At 48.6% G+C, this 22040-nt stretch overlaps 1 protein-coding gene across 1 annotated transcript; it reads left to right on the top strand.

Moving 5' to 3' along the window:
* The first annotated feature begins 5070 nt into the window (after positions 1-5070).
* Positions 5071-20767, top strand: SLCO4A1 (solute carrier organic anion transporter family member 4A1). The gene is made up of 12 exons (XM_085314159.1): positions 5071-5126; positions 5280-6281; positions 7399-7489; positions 8562-8683; positions 9657-9768; positions 13605-13759; positions 14420-14615; positions 15262-15424; positions 15854-16026; positions 16352-16416; positions 17163-17311; positions 18342-20767. The coding sequence occupies exons 2-12, from the start codon at positions 5462-5464 to the stop codon at positions 18489-18491; spliced, it is 2196 nt and encodes a 731-aa protein (XP_085170285.1). The 5' UTR covers positions 5071-5126; positions 5280-5461; the 3' UTR covers positions 18492-20767.
* The last annotated feature ends 1273 nt before the right edge of the window (positions 20768-22040 follow it).

The following is a 22040-nucleotide window of genomic DNA, read 5'->3' on the forward strand; positions in this document are numbered from 1 at the left end:
TTTCCAGCTGTCTTGAAAGGTGAATGTCTGTAACTTCGTCACCTAAAATGTTTCTTGCTAATTATCTGTTGAAGCTGTATGCGGCTCACAAAAAATAAAGTGGCTCACATTCCAAGAGCTGCTCTTCCCTGGATTTCTCGTATGGTGAAGAGGCCTCCTAGCCTAGCAGAAGGATTCAGCGGTATCGCAGGCAGCCCAGCAGCCAGCTCTGTTGAACCGCAGTGTTTGCGGGTTGGTACTGTTGCAAGATCGACCTTTCAGGGGCTGATTTTAAAAGCAGGACTTGGTTAAAAGGTCTTTTTTAAAGAGCTTTGGAAGAAGATTGACATTCATAGTGTGCTGTTGCTAGTATAGCTGTCTAATTGTGCTCCTACTTGTAATAAATAACCCACAAAAAGTCCGTCCCATGGGCAGGGAAAGCCCAGGCATGCAAGAGGGGAAAAGAAAGTTTTTCTTTTCCCCACTCCTTTGGGACCTGCAGTAAAGCCATGTTCCACCTAACAGAGATGCACAGGTGCACACGGTGGTATATGCACACATTTTTTTTCCTATTATTCAGTGGCTCTGACTTTCCTACATCAGTAAAGGGATACCAAATTCCTACGCTGAGAGATCAGTTTACGTGGTCAACACAGCGAAGATGCAAAGGGGAAGGGCTGGCATCTGAAACAGCCTTTTATGATGACTGCTGTACACTGATATCCACCTTATTTTCAAATCATGATTAAAACGTTCCCTTCCCCATCCTTAGAAGAAGGGATATCTGCAGGAACTAATTGGTAATAGTTGACTAGCGGATCACACTCAAACGTTAGCCGGAATATAGAACTTCCTTAAATGGGTTGTAAGAACCCAAACGCTGGAAAATAATGTCCTGCTGTATGCAGAGTGAGATGTTAGGAAACCTGGGGGTTGTATCTGCACTGAGAGAGCCGTGCACACATCCTGCTCTACAGCCCTAAGTACAGTTGGAGAGTACACTGCAGTGCTGGCATGAAAACATTTCCATCATTGATCAAATTTATGGGAAGGAAAAAGTACATTAAAGCAAGAGGGGCATTAAGGCRAAGGTATTATAGGGTATTATACTGTAAAAGAACCTTCTGGCTGTGCAATCTTTACTATGGCAGAATATAGTCACCCTGTTAAATCCGTCCTGTGCATTGGCACTGCGAGTTTTTAAAGATGGTCTAAGGCAGCTGCAGCCGATTGTATTTGCACAGATAAGCTGGAACAAAAAAGTAAGCTCAGAAAATCTGGAGGCATTTATCTTCAAAGCATTTTCCAGTAGCTAATTGAAAATTAGCCAAGCCACCTTCCTGATTTCTTGCATGTTATTGCATTAATTTGCCAGCGAGTGCAAAGTGCTTGGAAAATATACAAAGGATTTTGCGAGCGCTAAGCTTTCCTAATTGGAATTTATTTAATTATAAATGTGGCCTTGCCCATGTGATAATGTAAAGCCATCTTCTACTGCTCCGTTGCATGGTACGGGCTCTGGTGGGACTAATCMCAAAAAGCCATGTCCTAACGCGAGGAGTAGGCCAGGATATTGCTATTTCCTCCCATTTCTGGAAGCCTTTTCCCCCGGAGTTGGCCGGCAGCACTGTCGCTGAAGGCGGAGGGCGGCTTTGGCGGTGTYGTCGACGGGATGCTCTTCCGATGTGCTTTCCGTGGCTGAAGGCATCCCGTCCGCGCGGGACGGCCGCTGCCCCAAGCCGKGTCCCGGTCCTTCTGGATAAACCACGGCTCTGCTTCGCTCTTGGACTCCGAGGCCGCTCTTGAGCCTCGTGCCTTGAAACGGCGGTTGCARCGTCTGCCTTTAAGGTAGCTGTTGTGTATTTGTTTACCCCGCAGCACGGCTCGCTGCTCGGAGAGGCGCGACGCTGAGCCGGAGGGATGGTTTCCAAGGCGCAGGCGCAGCCTTCGCGCCTCCGCGGGCCCGGGCCGAGCTGCCTGAGGGTCGTGGCTGTTTTCCCTGCCGGGGAAACGATTTACAGCGTGGAGCCGGGAGCGTGGCGTGGAGGGGGCCGGGGCCGAAGCGGCGGGGCGCGGGGGGAGCCGTGCTCCCGCGGSCAGTGCCTCCTCGCTGCCCGCGAAGCGAGAAATCCCTCGTGCCCGTCACGTACCGCGAGCCCTGCTCRGCTGCGGAAGGCAGAAGTTACGAGCGGGGCGTTGCTTACCGCAGTAGTACTCGAAAAAAGTCGAAAAGCAGGGGGTAAAAGGGGAGATCAGCTGTTACCRGGCTTGCTTCAGCAAACGGGGTTGTTGTACACGTCGGGTATGAGCTGATGCACAGCACCGATCGAATCGCAGCCCCCAGCAGAGATGCAAAATGTTTTTAATTGGTCCTGCAACTTTTAAAATGATCATTTGATAAAAAGCTCATAAGTTTTGCTATTGATTTAATGTTTAATATTGGGGGGGGGGGTGAATCTTTACGGATTTCATAATGAAATACAAATCAAATGCTTTCACGGCCTGGCTACTTTTCTTGTGTTGACTTGGTAGCGTTGGCAGTCTGGAACCAGCTGTACGTCTTTAAAAAATCGGATAAAATCTTACAGGAAAATGAATAAATCTGTAGCTTCAGGATAATAGCATTGGGAATGGTAGSACTGGGAATGGTAAGCAAGAAATCACCTGCTGAGTCAGGAAAAACAGATATAAATGAGAAGCAATAAATGTATGGCTGAGATGAGTAAGAATGATTTGCATGAAGTTGTTGGGATTTTTTTCCCTGAAGATCATGTTTTGTCCTCTGAAGTGGCATACGGCTCCCATGAAAGCTGTTCCTGGTGAACGCCTGCTGCTCGGAAGGAAGCTCTGTTGCTCTCTTGCAAATGCGGGCGCTCTGCGTTTCCGTGAAGGGATTGGAAGGGGAGGGTGATGCAGGCGCTGTGATCTGGTGCACACACTCCTGCTGCTTCAAGGTAAAGAAAGCTTTAATGAACACCTTGGAAACTGCTTGGTAAACGCTCTTTGCCCCTGGTTGCTGGGTGGCTTCACCCATCCCTGGTGTTTGGCATCTGCACCGAGGCTGAAGCATCGGGGATTCTCTGGGTCGGGGAAGAGGCATGGGGGCCYGTAGAAGACAGTCGTACCTCGGATGAATCAGATCCTCTGCATGAGCCATCTGATTTTAGAGGCTCAGTAGTTTTTAAGTGGCCATCGCTAGTACTAGCGGCTCGTCCCTCTGGCAGCCAGCGAAGCAGGGATGGAAGCTAAGCGACCGGCCGAGGTGGGCTGGTCTCTCTTCCGCGGAAGTCAGCGACAGCAAGATCAGCCGCCAGCTACGTGACCGTCCCCGCACGCGCAGGGGCCTGCATCTAAGGCGTTGTCTTTTTTTGTGACAACACGTTACGAAAGTCTGGCTYCACAGCTAAATCTCAAAGCCTGCACTTAGTTTCTGCATTTACACATGTTAACAGTAGCCTGGAGATTTTTGTACTGACAGCACTCAAGAACGTGGCTTTTAACGCAGTACAAGTGGCTTAGGAACTATAAATGTGCTTCTGAATATCCTACACCATAGAGAGCCAGCAAGATTATCCAAAAAATGTTACCCAAAGGAGTCTAGCTGCGGACCTGCAAAATAACCTGCAAAGTAAAAAGTACCCTTTTCAAGTTGTATGCTTGCATATTTGGTATGTCCTCTGCCCTTCCCAGGTGGAAGTAAGACCCTGGTAGTCCTCCAAGCATCAAATGCTGCTAAGTCTGCCTGTCCCAGTGCCAGCAAGAACCGCCAGCATCAGGAAACATGGAGCTAGTGCGCTCCATGGTCCACAATCAATAAACTTTTACAGCAGCACACAGATGCATATTAACTTCTTTGCCAAAGGGTGCAATTTTCCCAGATTACAGTGATCAGAACAGGGCCTGTTTTACTGGGAGAACAAATGACCGTTCTTCCTGTTCCCTGTTTGGGAGGCTGATTGCAATCTAAAGAGGAACATTTTTTATAGGGACCTCTTGAACAAATATTGGCAGCTCCTCACCAGTTCCTAATTAGGAAATGCAGATTGCTTTGAAGATAATTCTGCAATAAATATTTTTTTCTAGCATTTGTTGCATATTTAGGATTGTTATTCAAGGAAGAACTTTACTATTTTCATAAATTATAGTTCGCATTTGCCTTTAACAAAAAGTATTCTTTTTTGCTGGTAGTGATTGGGTGCTGAGCTACTAAGACAACACAGCACAAGAACCAGTTGCAAGAAGGCAGTGCTGGATCAGTAATCAGTTTAGAGTCAGCTGTCTGTGCCCTCCGGCTTGCTCTCAAATGGCATGTACAGTCTAATTAGTTATAGAAAGAATTTCAGTGAGGAGTTGTAAACAGATCCAGGGGCCTGAAATAAAATCAATCTGACCATGGAAATTTTTCAGGATAATTATGAACTGTTATTAGCGTAATATGAAAGAGAGACCAAAGGACTTTTAACGGTGGGAAACTTGTAGCTTCCCACATAATTTGCACAGCAGAAAGGAAAGGTAAAAAGGCTGTGCCTGGCAGAGTAAGGCTCCGACGTCAAACCAGCATCACTTTGACCTAAAACAAACAAAAAAAGGATAAGGGGCTTCAACTGGTAGTGAGACTGCCTTTAATGGATATATTTCTTTTTCTTTTTTCTCTTCTCTTCTCTTCTCTTCTATTTTTTTTGTTTGTTTCTAAAGGCATTTTTCTTTCTGTGATTAATGGTACCCCAGTAACTGCTGTACCAAAATGCTCAGCAGGAAGTGGAAATGCATGGGTGAAATGCTGCTGTATTTCAGGAGAAGTATTGTAGAAAAGGCACAAGACTTGGGAGGTGTTGGTGCAGTTTTATAAGAAATCAAAGCCTTACCAAGCAGATGTTTCTATTTAAAAACCCATTTCAACAGAAAGGCTGAGATTAACGTGATCTAATTTTAGCCACCTAGAAGCGTGCAGCCTAATTTAGACGTCCGCCCTCCCTCTGTAGCCGGCGAAGACGGACGAGCGCGCGGCGAGGGGGCTCGGCTCCCTCCGGACGTACCTGTCTCCCTTCTCAGGCTTAGGGCTCTCTGCAGCTGGACCCCGTGAATGTGCCAAACGCCCGTCCCGGTGCAGGCGCGTTGGCTGTTGGTGCCCGTCGCGGTGGCTCGAGGTGGGCAGCGTAGCCCTCGCGCGGTTACCCGACGCCGTTCGCGGCTTTGGAAGGAGCCGGAGCAGGAGCGAGGATTCGTTTCAGGACTGAAGGACGGTCGTGGGCTGCTTCCCGCGCCSAGCTGGCTAACGGCGTCTCCTGTTCTCGTTGCAGAATGAAATGTTCCTGACTCAGATGTTCACCACCTTGTTGCTGACCTAAGTGCCGAAGGTTGCAGATCCCTGGAGCTACGACCTCGCCACCCTGCAAAGACATCCCGGCGAGAAACCCCGGGCAATCCCTCCCCTCGCCCCCCGGCAGAACCCAACCTGCCGCTCAGCTTTGGTTTCCCATTCATGGAAATGCCCCATAACTTAACCGGAGAGAATGGCTTCCCTTTCGCTCAGACGCTCGTGTTTGCCGGTCCGCCTGCTCCAGTTGAGAACGGCTTGAGTTTTGACGCGCCGAGCCCCAAGGACGCCTGTGACACACCGCTAAGCAACGGCACTTCGTATTCCAGCGCCAGCAGCCCTTCGGACTCGTGCGCGAAGCCCCTGTGCAGCGCAGCCCCGGGAGAGAAAGCGCAGTACGACGAAGGGATCAAATATGTGTCCACAGAGGAGGAGGAACTTGCGTGCGGGTGGGGGGCCTTCACGCCCGGGTGTCTGCAGTTCTTCAACACGCCCAAGGGCATCCTGTTTTTCCTCTGCGTGGCGTCCTTCTTGCAAGGAATGACGGTGAACGGCTTCATCAACACCGTCATCACCTCCATCGAGCGGCGCTTTGATCTCCGCAGCTACCAGAGCGGGCTGATCGCCAGCTCCTACGACATCGCGGCCTGCATCTGCCTCACCTTCGTCAGCTACTTTGGGGGCAACGGCCACAAGCCGCGGTGGCTAGGCTGGGGCGTGCTGGTCATGGGCCTCGGCTCCCTGCTCTTCGCCTTGCCCCACTTCACCACGGGCCGCTACAAGGTGCATTTCTCGGAGGACGTTGGCRTGTGCTCCTCTAACCAGAGCGTGGCCTGCACGGAGGCAGTCTCCAGCCTCACGAACTACAGGTTTGTCTTCATGCTCGGGCAGTTCCTCCACGGCATCGGAGCCACTCCGCTCTACACTCTTGGCGTGACCTATCTGGATGAAAATGTCAAGACTAACTACTCCCCCGTGTACATTGGTAAGTCGAGCCGCTTCTGGTGGAAGAACTTGTGCCCGAATCTGYTGGCGTTGCTGGTGGGAGGGAAACCTGGACCATCTGTGTTGGCTCCGAATAGACAGCGTTGAGAAATTTCACAAGAGATACTCCCAAGTCTTTTGTTCTAAATAACAGACGAGATGAAAATCAGAGAGAAGCAGCAGCTGCTTGGAAGGTTTTGATTATTTTTCACCCCTTCCAGTTATTTACAGGCAGGAATGATTTTGACAAGTGCTGAAATGTTTGTGTTACAGCCACCCTGCAGACCTGGAGGTACCTTCCACTCCAGCGCAGGTGTCGGCATGGGAGAACCCTCGAACGCAAGCAAATAATAGCATGATATTTGCTTCTGTGTCTGGCAAACAACCACGAGGTTCATGCCAGCCTGCCCTCCTAGGGATGTTGCCCTGCTAGTCCACAGCATGAGAAGGACGTTCACTGGAACATCTCAGTACTGCTGTAGCGTAAAGGATAGTGAAGCTTTACCAAAAAATAAGCTCAGTTCATTCCACTATTCTGTATGGCTGATCGTTTAACGATTGCCAAGTATTTGTAGCACGCTTAGGTAAAATAGTCAATGATCTTTCCACAGCAGGGAAGCAAAATAAGTCCCGGAGCTGCAGCGTTTAGTGTAGATGTTGCTTATCGCTGTTGGTGGGGAGACGACACAAGCTCATCACGCCGACAGTCAGTGTTTGTTTGCWGGGTCACGTGCGTCCCTGGTAAATAGCTAAATAGTAACTACATAACCATGTTTTTCTACTCAATGAGATTTTCAACGGGACAAAACAAAAAAACCTTGTCGGAGCTTTGGCGAACCGTAGTTGGCTCCCCTTCCTCCGCCACCCCTCCTGGCARAGCGGGCGTTCGGCCTCCGCCACCCCTGCGCCCGTCCGCGTGCCCGCGGGCGCACGTGCACAGCGTTGTCCGGTTTGGTGCTGTTTATAACCGCAAGCCATCCTAGAAGACGCTCTTCCCCGCAGTCGTATTTGCACTCCTTTAGCTGAAGTCAGAGGCATCACYGCTCCGTGCTGGCGGCGCCTCCCCTGAAATGCTGCTGTTTCTCTAAAATTGCTTTTCTTTTTCCCCCCCTTTTCAGCTGTTTTCTACACTGCTGCAATCCTTGGGCCTGCAGCGGGTTATCTGGTAGGAGGAATGTTTCTAAATATTTATACTGAAATTGGCAGAGAGTAAGTCGCTAAAAAATAATCTTGTTCCTTTTCCTTTGTGCTATATGTTTCCTTTGGGGTCAAAAAATCTGGAGGATGGCTAGGTGGAAGTGTGCCCATCGTGCTCAGCGGTGTTTCTCCCGGCAGAGTGTGAGCGGRCCGTGGTGGGGGGTGGGTTGAAGCTCAAATGGTGTCGCTGGAAGAAAATTGCTCACTAACCTGTCAGCCTAAATCCATCCTTACGCTGTACTGCTTGGTCTAATTGGGCTGTGAGCAGCAGGTGAATTTTTTGAATGAATTCCCTAATTTGACAACACTGCCAACTGTGCCACTCTTCCTGCCCATGATCCAGCCACACYACCTATTCCCTCCTTGCAGGATTTTTAATTTATTGTTTTCTCCTGTTATCTTGCCATCCCTTTGGCAAATGAAAGGGTTGACAAGGGGGAGTGGGTCTCCAGGTGCTTCTTCTGGGGGAAGGAATAGGTGATCTGCCAGGCTTTCTCCCAAAGGATGGGTCTGGGATTGAATGACGATCAGAGCAAGCCCCAAAGTACAAATGAAATTTGAAGAGGTGAATGTGCAAACTAGAGATTAAAGAAGAGTTAACTAATGTCATTTCAGAGCAGTCACTTGTTAAATCTTGTGGTCTCCAGTAAGATAGACCCCGCTGGGGTGCAGAGGCAGTGKTGGTTGGCATGCCAGTCTAGATTTTGGGAGCTTTAGGTTTCCACTAGGGAACTTTTTTCTGCCACCTCCCTTTAATGTTACTCGGGCAAAACACCAACATAGCCGGATTCTCAGCGTCCAGCTGAAATCCAGAATTATCTCTGTGGAGCTGGGTCTTGGCCTCGGTTCCTCATGCCCCGGGCGTGCTGTGGCAAAGCCACCGACGCTGGGGGTCTGCTGGGGTGGGCACGTGGAAGGGGTGAAGCGGCATGGGGCTGGGGCTGCCTTGCGCAGAGTGYAAATCTCCTTCGCTGGCTCCCCCACGCTCCTCTCGACCTCTGCCAGGGTTAGCAAGAGGAGAGCCGAGCTGTTTCCAACCACCACCTTTCTCCCTTCTGTCCTTTTCTTGTTGTGATTCTTACAGGATCGACATCACCCCGGAAAACACGCTCTGGGTGGGGGCATGGTGGATCGGCTTCCTTGGGGCCGGAGCAGCCTCCCTGCTCATCTCCATCCCCATACTGGGTTACCCTCACCGCCTCCCAGGTACGTCTGCCACGAAATGCGGGGTCGCAAGGGGAGAGAGTTGGGTTTTTGTGATCCCTTTTAGCCAGTTCAGGCTGCTGTGGTTGAGCAGCTGTCAGCTGCTGGGTCCCTCTGGACAGTYAGATCTGATGAGGCTGTAAATGAGACCTTGCAAATTAGCTCCTTTACACTGGCATGGGAAGAGGGATCTGTCACTAGAACTTAATTTCCCCAAGGCGGTGCAGTGCATCCTTGTTTGTTTGAGATTTGCCTTCTGCCCGTGCCCCCGTGTTCTCATCCTCAYATTCGGACTCGCGTGCCATATGTGCTTGTGCAAACAGGGAGAGGGAGCAGGATTCATTTTCCCTGTAGGCTTTGCCCTTCACGAGCATCTCTGGTCTCAGGTCTGCCAGTGCGATGCCTCCCCTTGCTTTGCCCCCTCAGTTTACTTTGCTTCGCTCCCGTCTCCCTCCCTTCTTCCATTTGGTGGTAYGCCCAGCTTGTGTGTTGGACACGGGGCAAAGGGGGCGGAAGCAATAGGCGGAGGAAGAGGTTCTGGTGTTTTAAAGTGTAATTCATACACTGATTTCCCACCTTCAGCTTTCCARTCACTTTATTCCCCGCTCTTCTGGTGTTTTGTCCCATTAATAAGAGAGATTGCAGAGAGGGGTGAGAATTTCTCGAGACCGGTCTGTTGTGGAGCGCAGAGATCTGCAGCGGGCATTAGGTGTCACGGGCGGAGGATCGGGCACTCCTTGCTGAYTGCTGGGAAGGAGAGAGAGTGCAGGCATAGAAATGCCTCGAGGAAAGCACTGGTTGGAARAAACAGCCCCCTCTGGCAAGGAAACGCTGCTGAGCAGTAGCCGAGCAGCGGAGTCAGGTTGGCCGGCAGAGGATGTTGTGTTGCGTCTTCSCCCTGTGAATTCACCGCTTGCGCAGCATCCGCATCCCGTTTCTCACATGCTCTTTGTGCCTTTCTGCCTCTGGTTTTCAGGATCCCAGCGCTATATCGTTATGAGGGTGTCGGAGGCCCATCAGCTGAAGGACGGGAGCCACAAAAAAGCATCAGATCCTGACTTTGGCAAAACAGTCAAAGATCTGCCCCGGTGAGAAGACCGTCCCATGCATGAGGTTCAGGGAACTCTCCCATAATCGAGAGGAATGGCCCCAAATTTAGCTTGCTTTCTACAATGCTAGTTAAAATATTTTGCCCATCTGCAAAACAGTGATGACACTTTCCTGTAAAGGAGTTTGCAAAGAGCCTGATCCGATCATTTGCCAGAGGCTTTCAGCTCGTTTCAAATAAATGGCATTCACCTCCTTGCAGCTCAAAACTGGGCAAAGTGCTTAAATAGAAATTCTGGCTGGAGATTGCGAGGGAGACTAGGGAACAAAAGGCAGGCTTGTCTAGCRTTTTCAGAAGCTCATTTCCCCATGTGAAGAAGAATCACCTACAGTCATATGCAACACACTAAGTTTTTATAGTGTGGCTTAGAGCCAATCTTTAAGTGATATTATGTTCACAGACATTGCCGTTTAATTCTCTCCTCAGCAGCGTTATTTCTTCCTGTCTGCTCGTGTCTGGCCTCACCTGGCACAGTTGGGTGTTGTCCAACGTCTCCTCTTCTCTGTCTCCTCTGAGCTTTTCTTTCTTTTCTCTTATTTTTGTCTCCTCTTAGATCCCTACTTTGTCCTTTTAATGAGAAAAGAAAGGGGAACAAAGATGAAAATGAGTCTTATCTTCATTTCAAATTCATGAAGCGAGATATTCTTGACTGTAGCTTTTGGTTCCCTTTCTGTTTTATTCTTRGCTTCCTTTTTTTGTTTTTCCATCTTCCAGGCACCTTTGATGTGTTTTTTCCTCTCGTATCTCCTTCAGAGCGGTGATGCAGCAGCACGCTGGATCGCAGGGCTGCTGCCTGGCTGTGCGGTGTGTGCAAGCACGCTKGCGCCAAATTCAGTTTAGTACCAAGTGTCTTAAAGGAATCCTAGAGCATTGGGTAGGAACAAGCAAGCGGCCAAACTAAAATGCAGTCTTTTAACCTAGGAACACTTGCCATGGATCTTTGAAGTCTTTTATGGTTTTTTGTTTGGCTGGTCGGTTTTTTGGTGAGTAGTATTTAAGCGGAGGGTGGGGAGATGCTTCTCTGTGTRCAGCCTGGTGTTAACTGAATGCGTAAGACGTGGACGTGGAGACAGACTTTGTGTCACCTGGGTATCATTTCCTTTTGGAAGGCAAATTGGCCATCAGTAAGAGGATTTTTTCTTTCTGTACCTCTCCCAGGACTATTCTTAAAGGGAAGAACTTGCCTCTCTGTGTGACAGCTGCACAACGCAAACATTAAACATTACCAAATCTTGTGCAGCTGCCAGCAATTATATTTGAATGTTAGATGTAGTATTTGCTTTTGTTTTGGCAAAGGAGGACTGAAACAAGTGCTCAAAAGAGTATTTTTCAGCRTTAGTCAATCCTTATTGTGCCAAAGCAACTTCTGTCATAGTAAGGAATAGCTTGAAGTTGCAGAAGACTTTGTAGGCAGTTTACCAGGGTTTAAGGCAGTTTTACRAAGAATATTACATTAAACAGATTTCAGTATTGTTATTAAATGGCATTCTTGACTGGATGCCATTTTCTGAGGTCACGACTTATTCTCTACACGGAAATTAAATTCAAAACCTGCATTTAAATAATGATAAGTTTATGACTAAAACCAACACAAGCAGGGTAGCTAAAATGGCTGAAATGCAGTGCTTTCAGCTTTCCTGGCCTCACTTGAACAAAGCTCTCACTGATTCTTGGGACTGCGTCTGAGCGAAAGGTGCGGAGTTAGCTCATCCTTYGGGAGCATCCCAAAGCATCGCTCCCGAGCAACGAGCACCTAAAGGTGGGCAACTCCACTTATTATCAAACAAACAAATCTGATCAGTCCAGATCTTAACGTGTTTTTTTGTTGTTTTAAAACCTCATAAAAGTCTCCTCTTTTGAAAGCACAAACTTAACAGACTTCTGTGTTTCCTGGTTTTGATTAAGAAAAGGGAAGTGCCTTAAAGGGATGCTGTTCCAGAAACATGCATTAAAGAAGAGATGACATCTGTGAGCACAGCACTGGTGTTCATGTGGACCCAAGTGGAGAACAAGGACAAAAGACACCATYGCTTTTCTGTCAATAAGAGATCAGATGCTACATGTTTTCTCACATTACAGACATTAAGAGTCCCACAGAAGATAAGCAGAAATACTGTTGGAATAAAATACTGCTCCATGCTGTCAGGTCCCCTCTAAGAGAGCAGGCATTGGGAGCGCTGTGAATACAGCAATTTGTTAAGCAACTAGCAGGAGCTTACAGGAGCACAGCCCATACAGCTTTCCTGACGAGATTTCAGTCTTAATTCTTGGGTTGAAAGGGTCTGGTAAAATGGCATTTTCATTTATCTGATTCTGTCTGCACACTTTTTATTYATTGCGTGCTTCACTCTGGTTGTTCACGTGAAATATCCCCAGATGTTGGCGCGGGGCATTCGAATAGAGCGCACGTATCGCTGTGCCAAGGCAGGATGGGAAGGCTGTGTCCTAACTAGATTTCTGAGAACCACTTCATGAGTAAAGAGCACCTCGGTGTACCTATGTGAGTAAAGACTTACAGGATCAGACCTCTTCTACGTAGCAGGATCCCTCTCTTGGCAGTGCTGAACTTCCTGAAATTCCATGGGGTGCAAGGATGGAGGACAGTCAAGATTTCAGAAGAGTTAGGCAGTTTCTGGCCATGATTAAAATCCTGCTGATAGCAATGAAAAGATCTGTGTTGACTTTGTTAAGCTTTTATATGCAGCAATAACTCACAGCTACGCCTACGGTCTGCAAACAATAGACAAGATGAAGTAGTCCTTAATCCTAGTGCTGAAAAGAGTTCCTCTGCGTTTCMTGCCTGCAAGTCTAGGCCGTAGACTTTGGCCAATGGGCTCAAAGTCACACCTAGTGCCCTGAAGTAAATTCTCCCTTTTCCCTTGAACTGTGAAAGGGTGGAAGTGTTCGTACAATGTATACATCAGCCAAGAGTGCCAAAAAACGTGTTTTCTAGCTAAGAGATCAGGCTTTATGCTTGCAAGTAAAGCACAGTTGAAAAGGTTGGTCCTGGAAAGCTGTTACATAAATTAAACTATTTCTAACAGCTAGGCAGTGGTTATTATAAAGCCCCCTGAAATCGAGGTGTAAGAATGTGTGGTATTTCTGTCGTTCACCTTCTTTATCCTTTTGCTRTAATGAACTTGTCCACTTCACATTAGTAACACTGCCGCAGAGCGAGCCGCGTTGCTCCAGTTTCCAAAGCAGGACATTTTGTTGCAGTGCTCAGCACGCTCGTGGAAAACTTGGGGAAAGTTACGTGGCAGAATTTCAAGCTAGTTACAAAACAATCCCCGCAAAGCAGTGAAAACCCTCTTAGTCCAATATCCGAGAGAGTGGAAGATAATTGAGACCATCCCGCCCGCCTAAGGGGGTTTCTGTGTCTCCAGGAGGGAATCATTTCTGGATCATCCTTCTGCATCATCTTTCTGCATATAAATGACACACAGCAATTTTTCAGGAATAGCTATGTCTCTATTAAATTCCTGTGGGTCAAAAAGAAAATGTATTTGCTCAACTTACACATTAATCCTAAAGTAAAACTGCCTAGGTTGTGGGAGAAGGATTACTTTTTGTTTTCAGTGGGGTATAAGGTGTCTTGAAGGTGCTTCCTCCATATGGAAAGGTTGGCTTGGTATTTCCCATAAGTTGCAAAACACCCGTGGTTAAAAGAGGTTGTTACTCTCAGGAGTACCTGGGCACATATCAGTAACGTGCATACATAAATATGAAGCACAACTTCATTCTCTGGTCTTGGAGACAGGCTTGGAATCAAAATGTGCCACAGAGGTTCAATTCCTGTATATTTATCCTTGCCAGGTCAGTGCTGCTGCTTCTGAAGAACCCCACCTTCATCTTCCTCTGCTTAGCGGGAGCCACCGAAGCCACCCTCATTGCTGGCATGTCCACATTTGGACCCAAGTTCCTGGAGTCTCAGTTTAGCTTAAGTGCCTCTGAAGCTGCTGCCTTTTTCGGTATGGAAAACGTTTTTCTGCAATATTCTTCTTTAGTGTGTGTGCAAACACGAGAGCGGTCACCCATTTCGAGTGGAAGCAAACACACCTTGCAGCTCGTTCACGGTTGGGTTRTTATTTTCCGCTCCTACCTGTTCAGGATCATTTCCCACCAGCACACCTGTACCAAGTGCATTTTCAGAGCTRTGTCTACTGTCATTAGCAAGAAACACGTTGCCTCTGTAGCCATCTGCGACCCTCCGAAGGAAGGCAAAATAACTTGTAGCCTATTCCTGCTTATGCATTACCAGGAATCGTTGTTGATAGCCTCTAATGAGGCCAGTCTGAATTGTGGAACGTATCTAACTGTCGCATGCAAGTTGAATCTGGATTGGTTGGGTCTAATAAATGCTGTTACTCATGATATGCTCCTTGAACAGCCAGTTTTTAGAGCTCTGGGTAGGAAGCRTTGCCTTGCCAAGTTCATGGCCTGTTATCTGAGCTGCTACAGAGGATCAGCTACCGTTGCTTTCTTTGTAGCAAAATCCACCCAACTCTCACCAAGGAGCAGCCCAAGGGTTGTTGTCGTGCAGAAACGCTGCAGTTAATATATGCAGACACACAGAAATTCCTTGCTGGCATTTCTAAATTTTTTTTTGTCTGTGRCTTTTCTTTTTTCAGGTTATCTTGTCGTGCCGGCTGGAGGGGGAGGCACATTCCTGGGAGGATTTCTTGTGAATAAATTTAAACTTCGCTGCTCAGGAATCATCAAATTGTGTTTACTTTGCACAGTGTCGAGTCTGCTGGCTATTTTCATCTTTTTTATTCACTGTCCTAACATGCCTATGGCAGGAGTAACCCAGATGTAYGGGGGAAGGTAATAATAATCCTATATGTCTTGTACTGTGTAGCCCTTGTCAGAAAATAAGGATAACTCCAAATACACGGTGCTAGTGTTATTCCTGTGTTATCATGTGGGTGATAGAAGATAACGTCCAGTGTGACTGCATGGTGACACTGCAGTGTCACAAGCAGACACTGAGGGTGAGAGCCGTGTCCCCAGAATACAGATGTCAAAATTTCTGCAATTAACCTGTGTTTATGGAACAGGCTCCTTCTGTAGTCTGGGAAATACCAGCACTGCCAGAGCACGATTTACACCGCTGTTCAGGTGACCTCACGATGTCCCCAGCTGTCTTCAGCAGCTATGAAAATAGCAGAGGTCACTGGTTTGGACTGCAGATGGGAATCTCCTGTCCAAACAGGTTTCTCCCTTTGAGCTGGTCTTTTAAATCCCCTTTGTAGCTGCAGGAAACTGGCACTTCCAGGACATGATTCTTGTTTCAYGTTTGAGATCAGGGAAGATGAAGCCCTTCCCCAGCCAGGTGTTGTGCTTGGGCTGTGCCCTCTGGGGTGGCCCTGCGTTCGCATCTCCTATCGTCCCCCCTTCTTGTCTGGTTCTACCCTGTTTCCTCCTGGGTAAAAAAGCTGCTTGAGGCCGGACTGCTCCTGTGTTTCTCCAGCGCTTTGCCGGGAGGCCGCCTCAACCTGTCGGCGGCGTGCAACGCGGAGTGCGGCTGCCCGCGGGAGACCTACAGCCCCGTCTGCGGGAGCGATGGCGTTATGTATTACTCTCCCTGCCACGCAGGATGCAAAGCCTCCAGAAAGCTCAAGAGCGGCAAGAAGGTACGTCTGCAAGCGCTGTGCGTTAGCAAGGCGTCGGCACGGGCTCTGTAGAGTGTTTTGGCTGGTCTGCAAACACCTGTACAGATTTGAGCATCGCATCAAGCCAGTGGAAAAGGCAGAGATGGCTCAGGGAAGGTGGGGGCACACCTGAGAGGCAGGTGCCACCTAGGAGGATAGTAGAAGGTCCCCGGAGGTCTGGGAGGGCAGTGGTGACATCCAAGGGCTGGCCAGTGAAGTCCATTTCTCTTATGTAATAAGCTCTGTTGGCGACAGAGGCGTATGAGGGATGCAGCCTGATTTCTGATTTTCTCTGCTTCAGTAGCAAAATCAATGGGGTTTCCACCCTCCCTGAAATTTTGTGTTTCCAGCCCGGTTRTGACCATCGCAGGGCTCTCCCTGACAAACTGACCGTGAGCATTCGTTCCCCAGGTCTATGGCGAGTGCAGCTGCGTTGCCGAGAGCCACCGCTCCRGCCCCGGCGAGGCTGAGCTGGGGAAATGCACCTCCTCTTGTGCAAAGAGGCCCCTGCTCCTCCTCTTCATGTTCGTCGTGATCCTCTTCACCTTCCTAAGCAGTATTCCCGCTCTGACAGCAACTCTGCGGTAAGCACGGGACCGCTGCTTCGTGCACGCAGGAAACCCCGAAAATCCCCAGCTCCGCTTTACCCAGCTGGCTGTGGAGGGTGCGATGCAGCTAGCTGGGAAGGCAAATAGGAGCGCCTGGGGCTCTGTCCTCCGCGCTCGCGGCGAAGCCGCTAGCCGTGAGGCACCCGGGCGCTCCCCCGGATCGCGGCGGTGGAGCCGGACGTCGCCCTGGGCCGAACCTGGGGCCGAGCCACCACCGAGCGTGGTGCTGCTGCGCGGATGGAGGTGCTGGGCAGCGTTTTCCAAYGATCCCTTTCTTTTTTTTTTTTTTTTTGTTCCTTAGGTGTGTCTCCGACAGGCAAAGGTCGTTTGCGCTCGGGATCCAGTGGATTGTAGTACGAACTCTAGGTAGAGTACAAAGTGAATTTGTGCATGTCGATACGGTCTGTTGGTTTGGTGGAGGTCGTCTGACACTGTTATCTAAGAAAGATGTCGGGTTGAAAAGGAGGGGGGTAAGACATATGATGTCCTCCTTTCAGAGGAGGGTCTTTTCTCTTGCCTGTACACGCTCATAAAAAAGTAATTCTCTTTGCAAACAGTTTGCAAACTGAAGTAGAGAGCTGAACACAGCAAACAGATCAGTCCTTACGAACAGCTCACACAGCTCTGGGGCAACATAACAGAAACGGTCACGCAGGCAGGGGATTCAGATGTGTAGGTGCTTTTAGATACTAAAGGTTCCTTTGAGCTGGTCTGCTCCATCTGTCGTCTTTGCAAGGAGCTATCTCTTGAATCCTCCAGTTGGGTGGTCGGATGAAAATGAAGAATTTAATAACACTTCTCAGAAAGGGTAAAGGCAAAAGAGGATCCTTGTAACGTGCCCATATTTTAGGAACAGAAGAAGCAGAGGTGTTGAAGTATGTTTTTCAACCCTTGTGCGATCTGTAGGTCAGAATGGTCAGAGGTTTCACTGGACTGTGTGTTCTTAAAACTCGGTGTGTTTTGGGTGCCGTTTTGTTCCGGGTTCTTTGGAAAATCACAGCCCTACAGACTGCAGGTTGTTTGCTGAGTCCCAGCAGCAGCAGAGCCYGGTGCGCGCTGCAAGGCTGGTAGAGAGGTGCTCTGTAACCTGAAGGTCCCTTCTCTCCCCGCAGGAGGCATTCCCGGCCCCATCGCCTTTGGGTCGATGATTGATAGATCGTGCCTCCTTTGGCAGGACCAGTGCGGTGAACAAGGTTCTTGCTACGTTTACCAGAACTCAGCCATGAGCCAGTACACCCTGATTGCTGGACTCGTCTACAAGGTGATGCMAGTTGTTTCGTTTTCTGGTAAAATGAACAGTACCGTAGGAGGCAGGATTTTGCACAGAGAGGATTTTGCAGAATTGTGTTGTGTGGATCTGCCCATAACACAAATTATACTGTAATTCAGGAAATGTTCTTACTAAAGGCAAAGCTCCATTTGCTTCTTGCTATGTAATGGTGCTTCAGGCACCATCATTCTCTTATATGTTCATTATTTTCTAGGCTTACAGTTTTTGCTGCAGCATATGAAAAATCTGTTCTTCTCCTAACAATTACTAAAGTGACCTTTACTAGAAATGGAGTTAAATACATGACTGCAGTATCAGTGAGAGTGAGAGAGGTCATTATGGGCAAGCTGTAAATAACCATTCCCCGATCACTGCTAGAAAATATGAGAGCTTAGCTGGTGTTTCATATTTATTATCTCAAAAGCATCATWTTAACTGCTCCCAAACAAGCACTTGGCTTACAGAGTAGGATTTAGCAATTGCTGTCATAAAGAGCTGTCATAAAATCCTTTGAGAAAAGAACTCTGATAGTGTCGATCCGCACTGCGCTGTGCTCCGGCTGTTTGTGCCTGAGCAGCCTGGCAGAGTCTCAGTGTCTCGTAGCTGTGGACCCCAATAACTTCAGATGTTTGCCATATCTGGCCCTGCTCCCTGGCTTAGCCTTCACCCTTATCTCCTCCTGAAAACCTTGTCAGCAAATCTCATCCCACAAGTGAGCAGTCACCTCTGGACAAATTCCCACTCTCGACTTGGAATTGCCCACTGGTGCCAAAAATGCCAGACCTGCCCTCACAAATTTGGAGACCTCTGGTTTCCATCCCAGGCAACTGCTTGGCTTGTGTTGAGTCCCRGGGCCAAGTAGGGCAGCAATGGGGTTTCCCTCGTGCCAGCAGCTCAGGGAGCTCGAGGGCGCCGCGTGCTCGGACATCGAGCTGGGCCGACAGTTGCTTTGCTGGGTTGCACCAGCTGAGGACTGGGCCCAGTCTGGGGAGTGCTCTAACAGATGTCTTTGTGGCTGCAGGTGCTGGGAACCGCCTTCTTTATAGTCGCCTGTTTACTTTACAAACCGCCACCGGCAGAATCCGCTCCGGGAAGCTCAGGCGCGTCTGAAAATGGCAACTGTGACCTCCAGAAAAGCAAACCTTCGCTCCAGACTGAAGAGGATATATAGCACTATAAATGTGCAAGTGACTSTATCTTTTGGTCTCAAAAATACTATGACAAGACATTATTCAGTTCCTAGAATTTTTTAATTAATAGTAATATTAATGCTTTTTTAGCTCAAAAAGGATAATTTAATTAACCACTGATGTGCTTGCTATTTTCTTAACAGCAGAGGCACATTCAAAGTTGTGCGCTGATGCCATGTGCAGTTATTTAATTTTATTTAAAGAAAGGGCTACTCTAGCTTGATTCCATGTCTGTAACATGCAAGGACCACATCCCCCACTAGTGGAAGTAGGCCCCGGTAACTCCCGTGGAGCACGCGTGGTTTAAACCACAAGAGGACCTGGTCCCTAATGTCTTGATGTTAAAGCCAAAGCTTGCGTTGATGCTTCTTAGGCCGGAAAAGAGACCTGCTGTCCTGCAATCTGCGTTGCAGAGAGGACAACTGACCCTTCAACTACTGTATGCAAAGCAGGCAGCCCAGAGGGTGTCTTCTTTCTCCCCGTGACGCATCCAGCGTTGCTTGCCACCCGTGCCGGTGTGCTCTGGCTTTGCTGAACTCTTCCGTTCAGCATCTAATTATGAGAGCTCGTATTACTGTGCAACAGGAGATGGGTTTAAGCTGGGATTTGTCTAGAAAATTCATCAGTACACTACAGGCAGCAACCCCGAGTACTGTCAAATGCTGTACTTTCCCTGCCTGGTTTCCCTTGCAGGATTTACGGCACGGTGACACCTCATTTTTGTTGTGTTGGTTAAAGGTGATGTCTTGTGTAATGTACTGTACAGAACTTGAACCTAATTCTTGCTATTGTTCACTGGATGCTGTGCTGTGGGGTGCTGGAACACATGAAATACGGATCTATGCAAAGCTGCTCTTTATTTGCTCTGTAAAGATGTTGTTTTGGGGTACATGTGAAAAAATAGAATGAATTTAATTTTTTCTCTAGACCGCTAGCTTAAGGGAGAGGTGCTGGACTGTGTGAAGTAGGTGCTGGATTGTAACCGGCCCGTTGTTTGCAAATAGAGAGGGCAGTGTTCTCAAAATGGCCTTCAAATGTGCACTYGCAATATTGAACGTATGTTATTTCTAAGGAGTAACAGGATTTTGGCATCCGACAGCATACGTCTGAGTTCCAGACTTCCCAAAGCATCTCCAGTCAGGCCAGTTTGTTGCTTATTCTGCCTATATTTGCACAGACAAAAATCGCAGGTACAACTCTGGGGCTGGGCGAAGGCCGGTGGGAAGWCTGGGGCCGCCCCCGGGAATCCTGTATGAAACCCGCTCACCGGGGCAGGACGTGCAGCGCTGAGCTGCGTAGCTGGCGCTGATTTTGTGCCAGGTGCTATTTAGAATTTCTTTGTAGATACTTTGTATATTTTGTATATTTATGTTTTGGTAAGCGGACACCGAATGGGAAGCTGGTTTGAGTTTGTTATCAGAGGACCAAATCTGTTCCAAGCGAAGGCAAAGCCTACTCGAGGTTGAGCCTCCCCCCTTGCAAATGGGGAGCACAGTGCTGGGGGTGTAGACGAGGCTGAGGTCAATCTCCATGCCCTGAGCGTCTTTAACGAAAGCAAACCTCTTCCACTCGCAGATCCTCTTCAACCAAAGCCCGGGAGCTAGCYTGCCCTTTCCAAAGTCCAGATTTGCCACCCGTTGTCCAGCGCTGGAAGCGTCTCCAGTAACATAGTCACTGCTAAAAAACCTGGGAGTGCTGATAGTGGGGTGGGGGGTGGGACACAAATGCCAAAACGTGTTCATAACCTTCGGCGGGTTTCGTAGCCACGTGCACTCGAGAGCCCGTCCCTGCAGCCCTGTCCCAGCGACCGCCCTTCGCAGCTTGCGGACACTTCGGCTACAAGCAGGGATCTTTAGAAGGGGGAAATGCATGAATGTATTTTGGGAGCATATTTGATGTGTGATGTATTTATGAAAGGTAGAAGCTGTATTGGTTTTTTAATATATACATATATATAAATATATATATATATATATATATAAATGGACATTGCAATGCAATTCTGGTGTTTATAAAATGGGCTTTATCTGAATGTGTTTCAAGAGCAAAAGAAACCTCACAGGATGCTGGTGGTTTATTATGTCAATGAGAGACTGAAAAGTCATGGGCTTGATTAAGTAACAAAAATGTGTTCTTATTCCATAAACATGTTATGTAGGGATACAAGTAATTTAAAAAAAAATCTATTTGAAAGTATGTTTCCTGGTCTTGTATAAAGTATTATATTGCTATAAAAGGAATAGAAATATAACCAATATTTCACGGGTACTTTTGTGCATGTCTTTCATCAGCTTTCCCTTGCTCTGAGGTCCCCAGCAGCTGGAGACCTTCCAAGCCGTGGTCACTGCAGACCAAGCTGGACCCAGCGTAGAGGGTCCTCGAGGCTTTTCCCTTTTTACCACCTCATACCGGTGCCTGAGCTGGGCTAATGAGGAACCTGAGACCCCACCCCACGAGGCAAGTTTGGATTTAGGTCTGTGTTTAAATCGAGGTGTTAAACTTGGCATCTCTGGGATAGGGAGCTCCAAGTAGCGCCGTGGCGCTTGCCGAACTGTAGGTCTGCTTGATACACCGTGGGTTTGTGTCTTCTGCTGGCCTGTCCTCTCCTCCGGATAAGAAGGAGGGCACTGMCTCTGAAAGGCAAAGTGAGGTTTCGGGTTGTTAAGGAAGAGGAACCAAGGGGGAAAGAGAAGTAACTTGGTGCCACTCGTTTACACACAGAGCAAGGCCGCTGAAGGCACCGAGCTTCTCCYAGACCTGCCCTACGCAAAGGAGGTCAAAGTCCTGTGCCACATAATTTGCCTTAGGGCTGGTTCGTTCTGTTAAAGGGTACAGATAAACASTGCTTGGTATCGAAGACAACCAACGGGGAACAAAAACAAATGAGCACACGCAAGCGAGTCCAAGCAGGAAGAACGGACTGCTCTTTATTGTAGGAAAAAAACAAGGCAATCAACGGGCTGKTCTCCCAGAGCAGAGAGTTTGTGTAGAAGCTTCCTGCAGATTTTAAAATGATGGTGAAGAAAACCTCTGAACAGCTGATCCGGCAGCGTTCGCTGTCCTTTCTCCCCTGCCACGMGTCCTCTCGGCGCCGGTGCGGGGCTCCCTGCCCCGCGGGTCCAGCCGCGCTCGCGCTGCCCGGGGATTCCCACGCTTCATCCCTACGTTACGCCCCASGGCTTCATTTTTTCCCTTGATTGAAACAGGAGTAAGCATACGTAATTCACTTTTCATACTTGGATTCATCTAGTTCAGCAAAGAGCCTGGAGGGGAAAAAAAAAAAAAAAAATTCCTTTTTTCTGCAGTTCGGAGCTGCATGCTCCGATCGCGTCTAACYGCCAGGTGCTGAGGGCAGCGTTCCCCGGGTGCTGCCTGTCCGGCGCCGGACTCCGCGCGGCTCCGGGGCCGGGGCCGTGCCGCTAGATGGCAATGCAGGCGGCAGCTTGGCAGAGCCGCGCGGCGGAAAGCAGCTCCGCGACTTTTCCCGAGCAGCGTCGACTCCGCACGCTGGCTCGGAGCGAGCGCTGGTT

This window comes from Rhea americana, unplaced genomic scaffold (assembly GCF_003343005.1).
Source record: "Rhea americana isolate MKP2758 unplaced genomic scaffold, rheAme1 scaffold_4, whole genome shotgun sequence".
NCBI classification, from domain to species: domain Eukaryota; kingdom Metazoa; phylum Chordata; class Aves; order Rheiformes; family Rheidae; genus Rhea; species Rhea americana.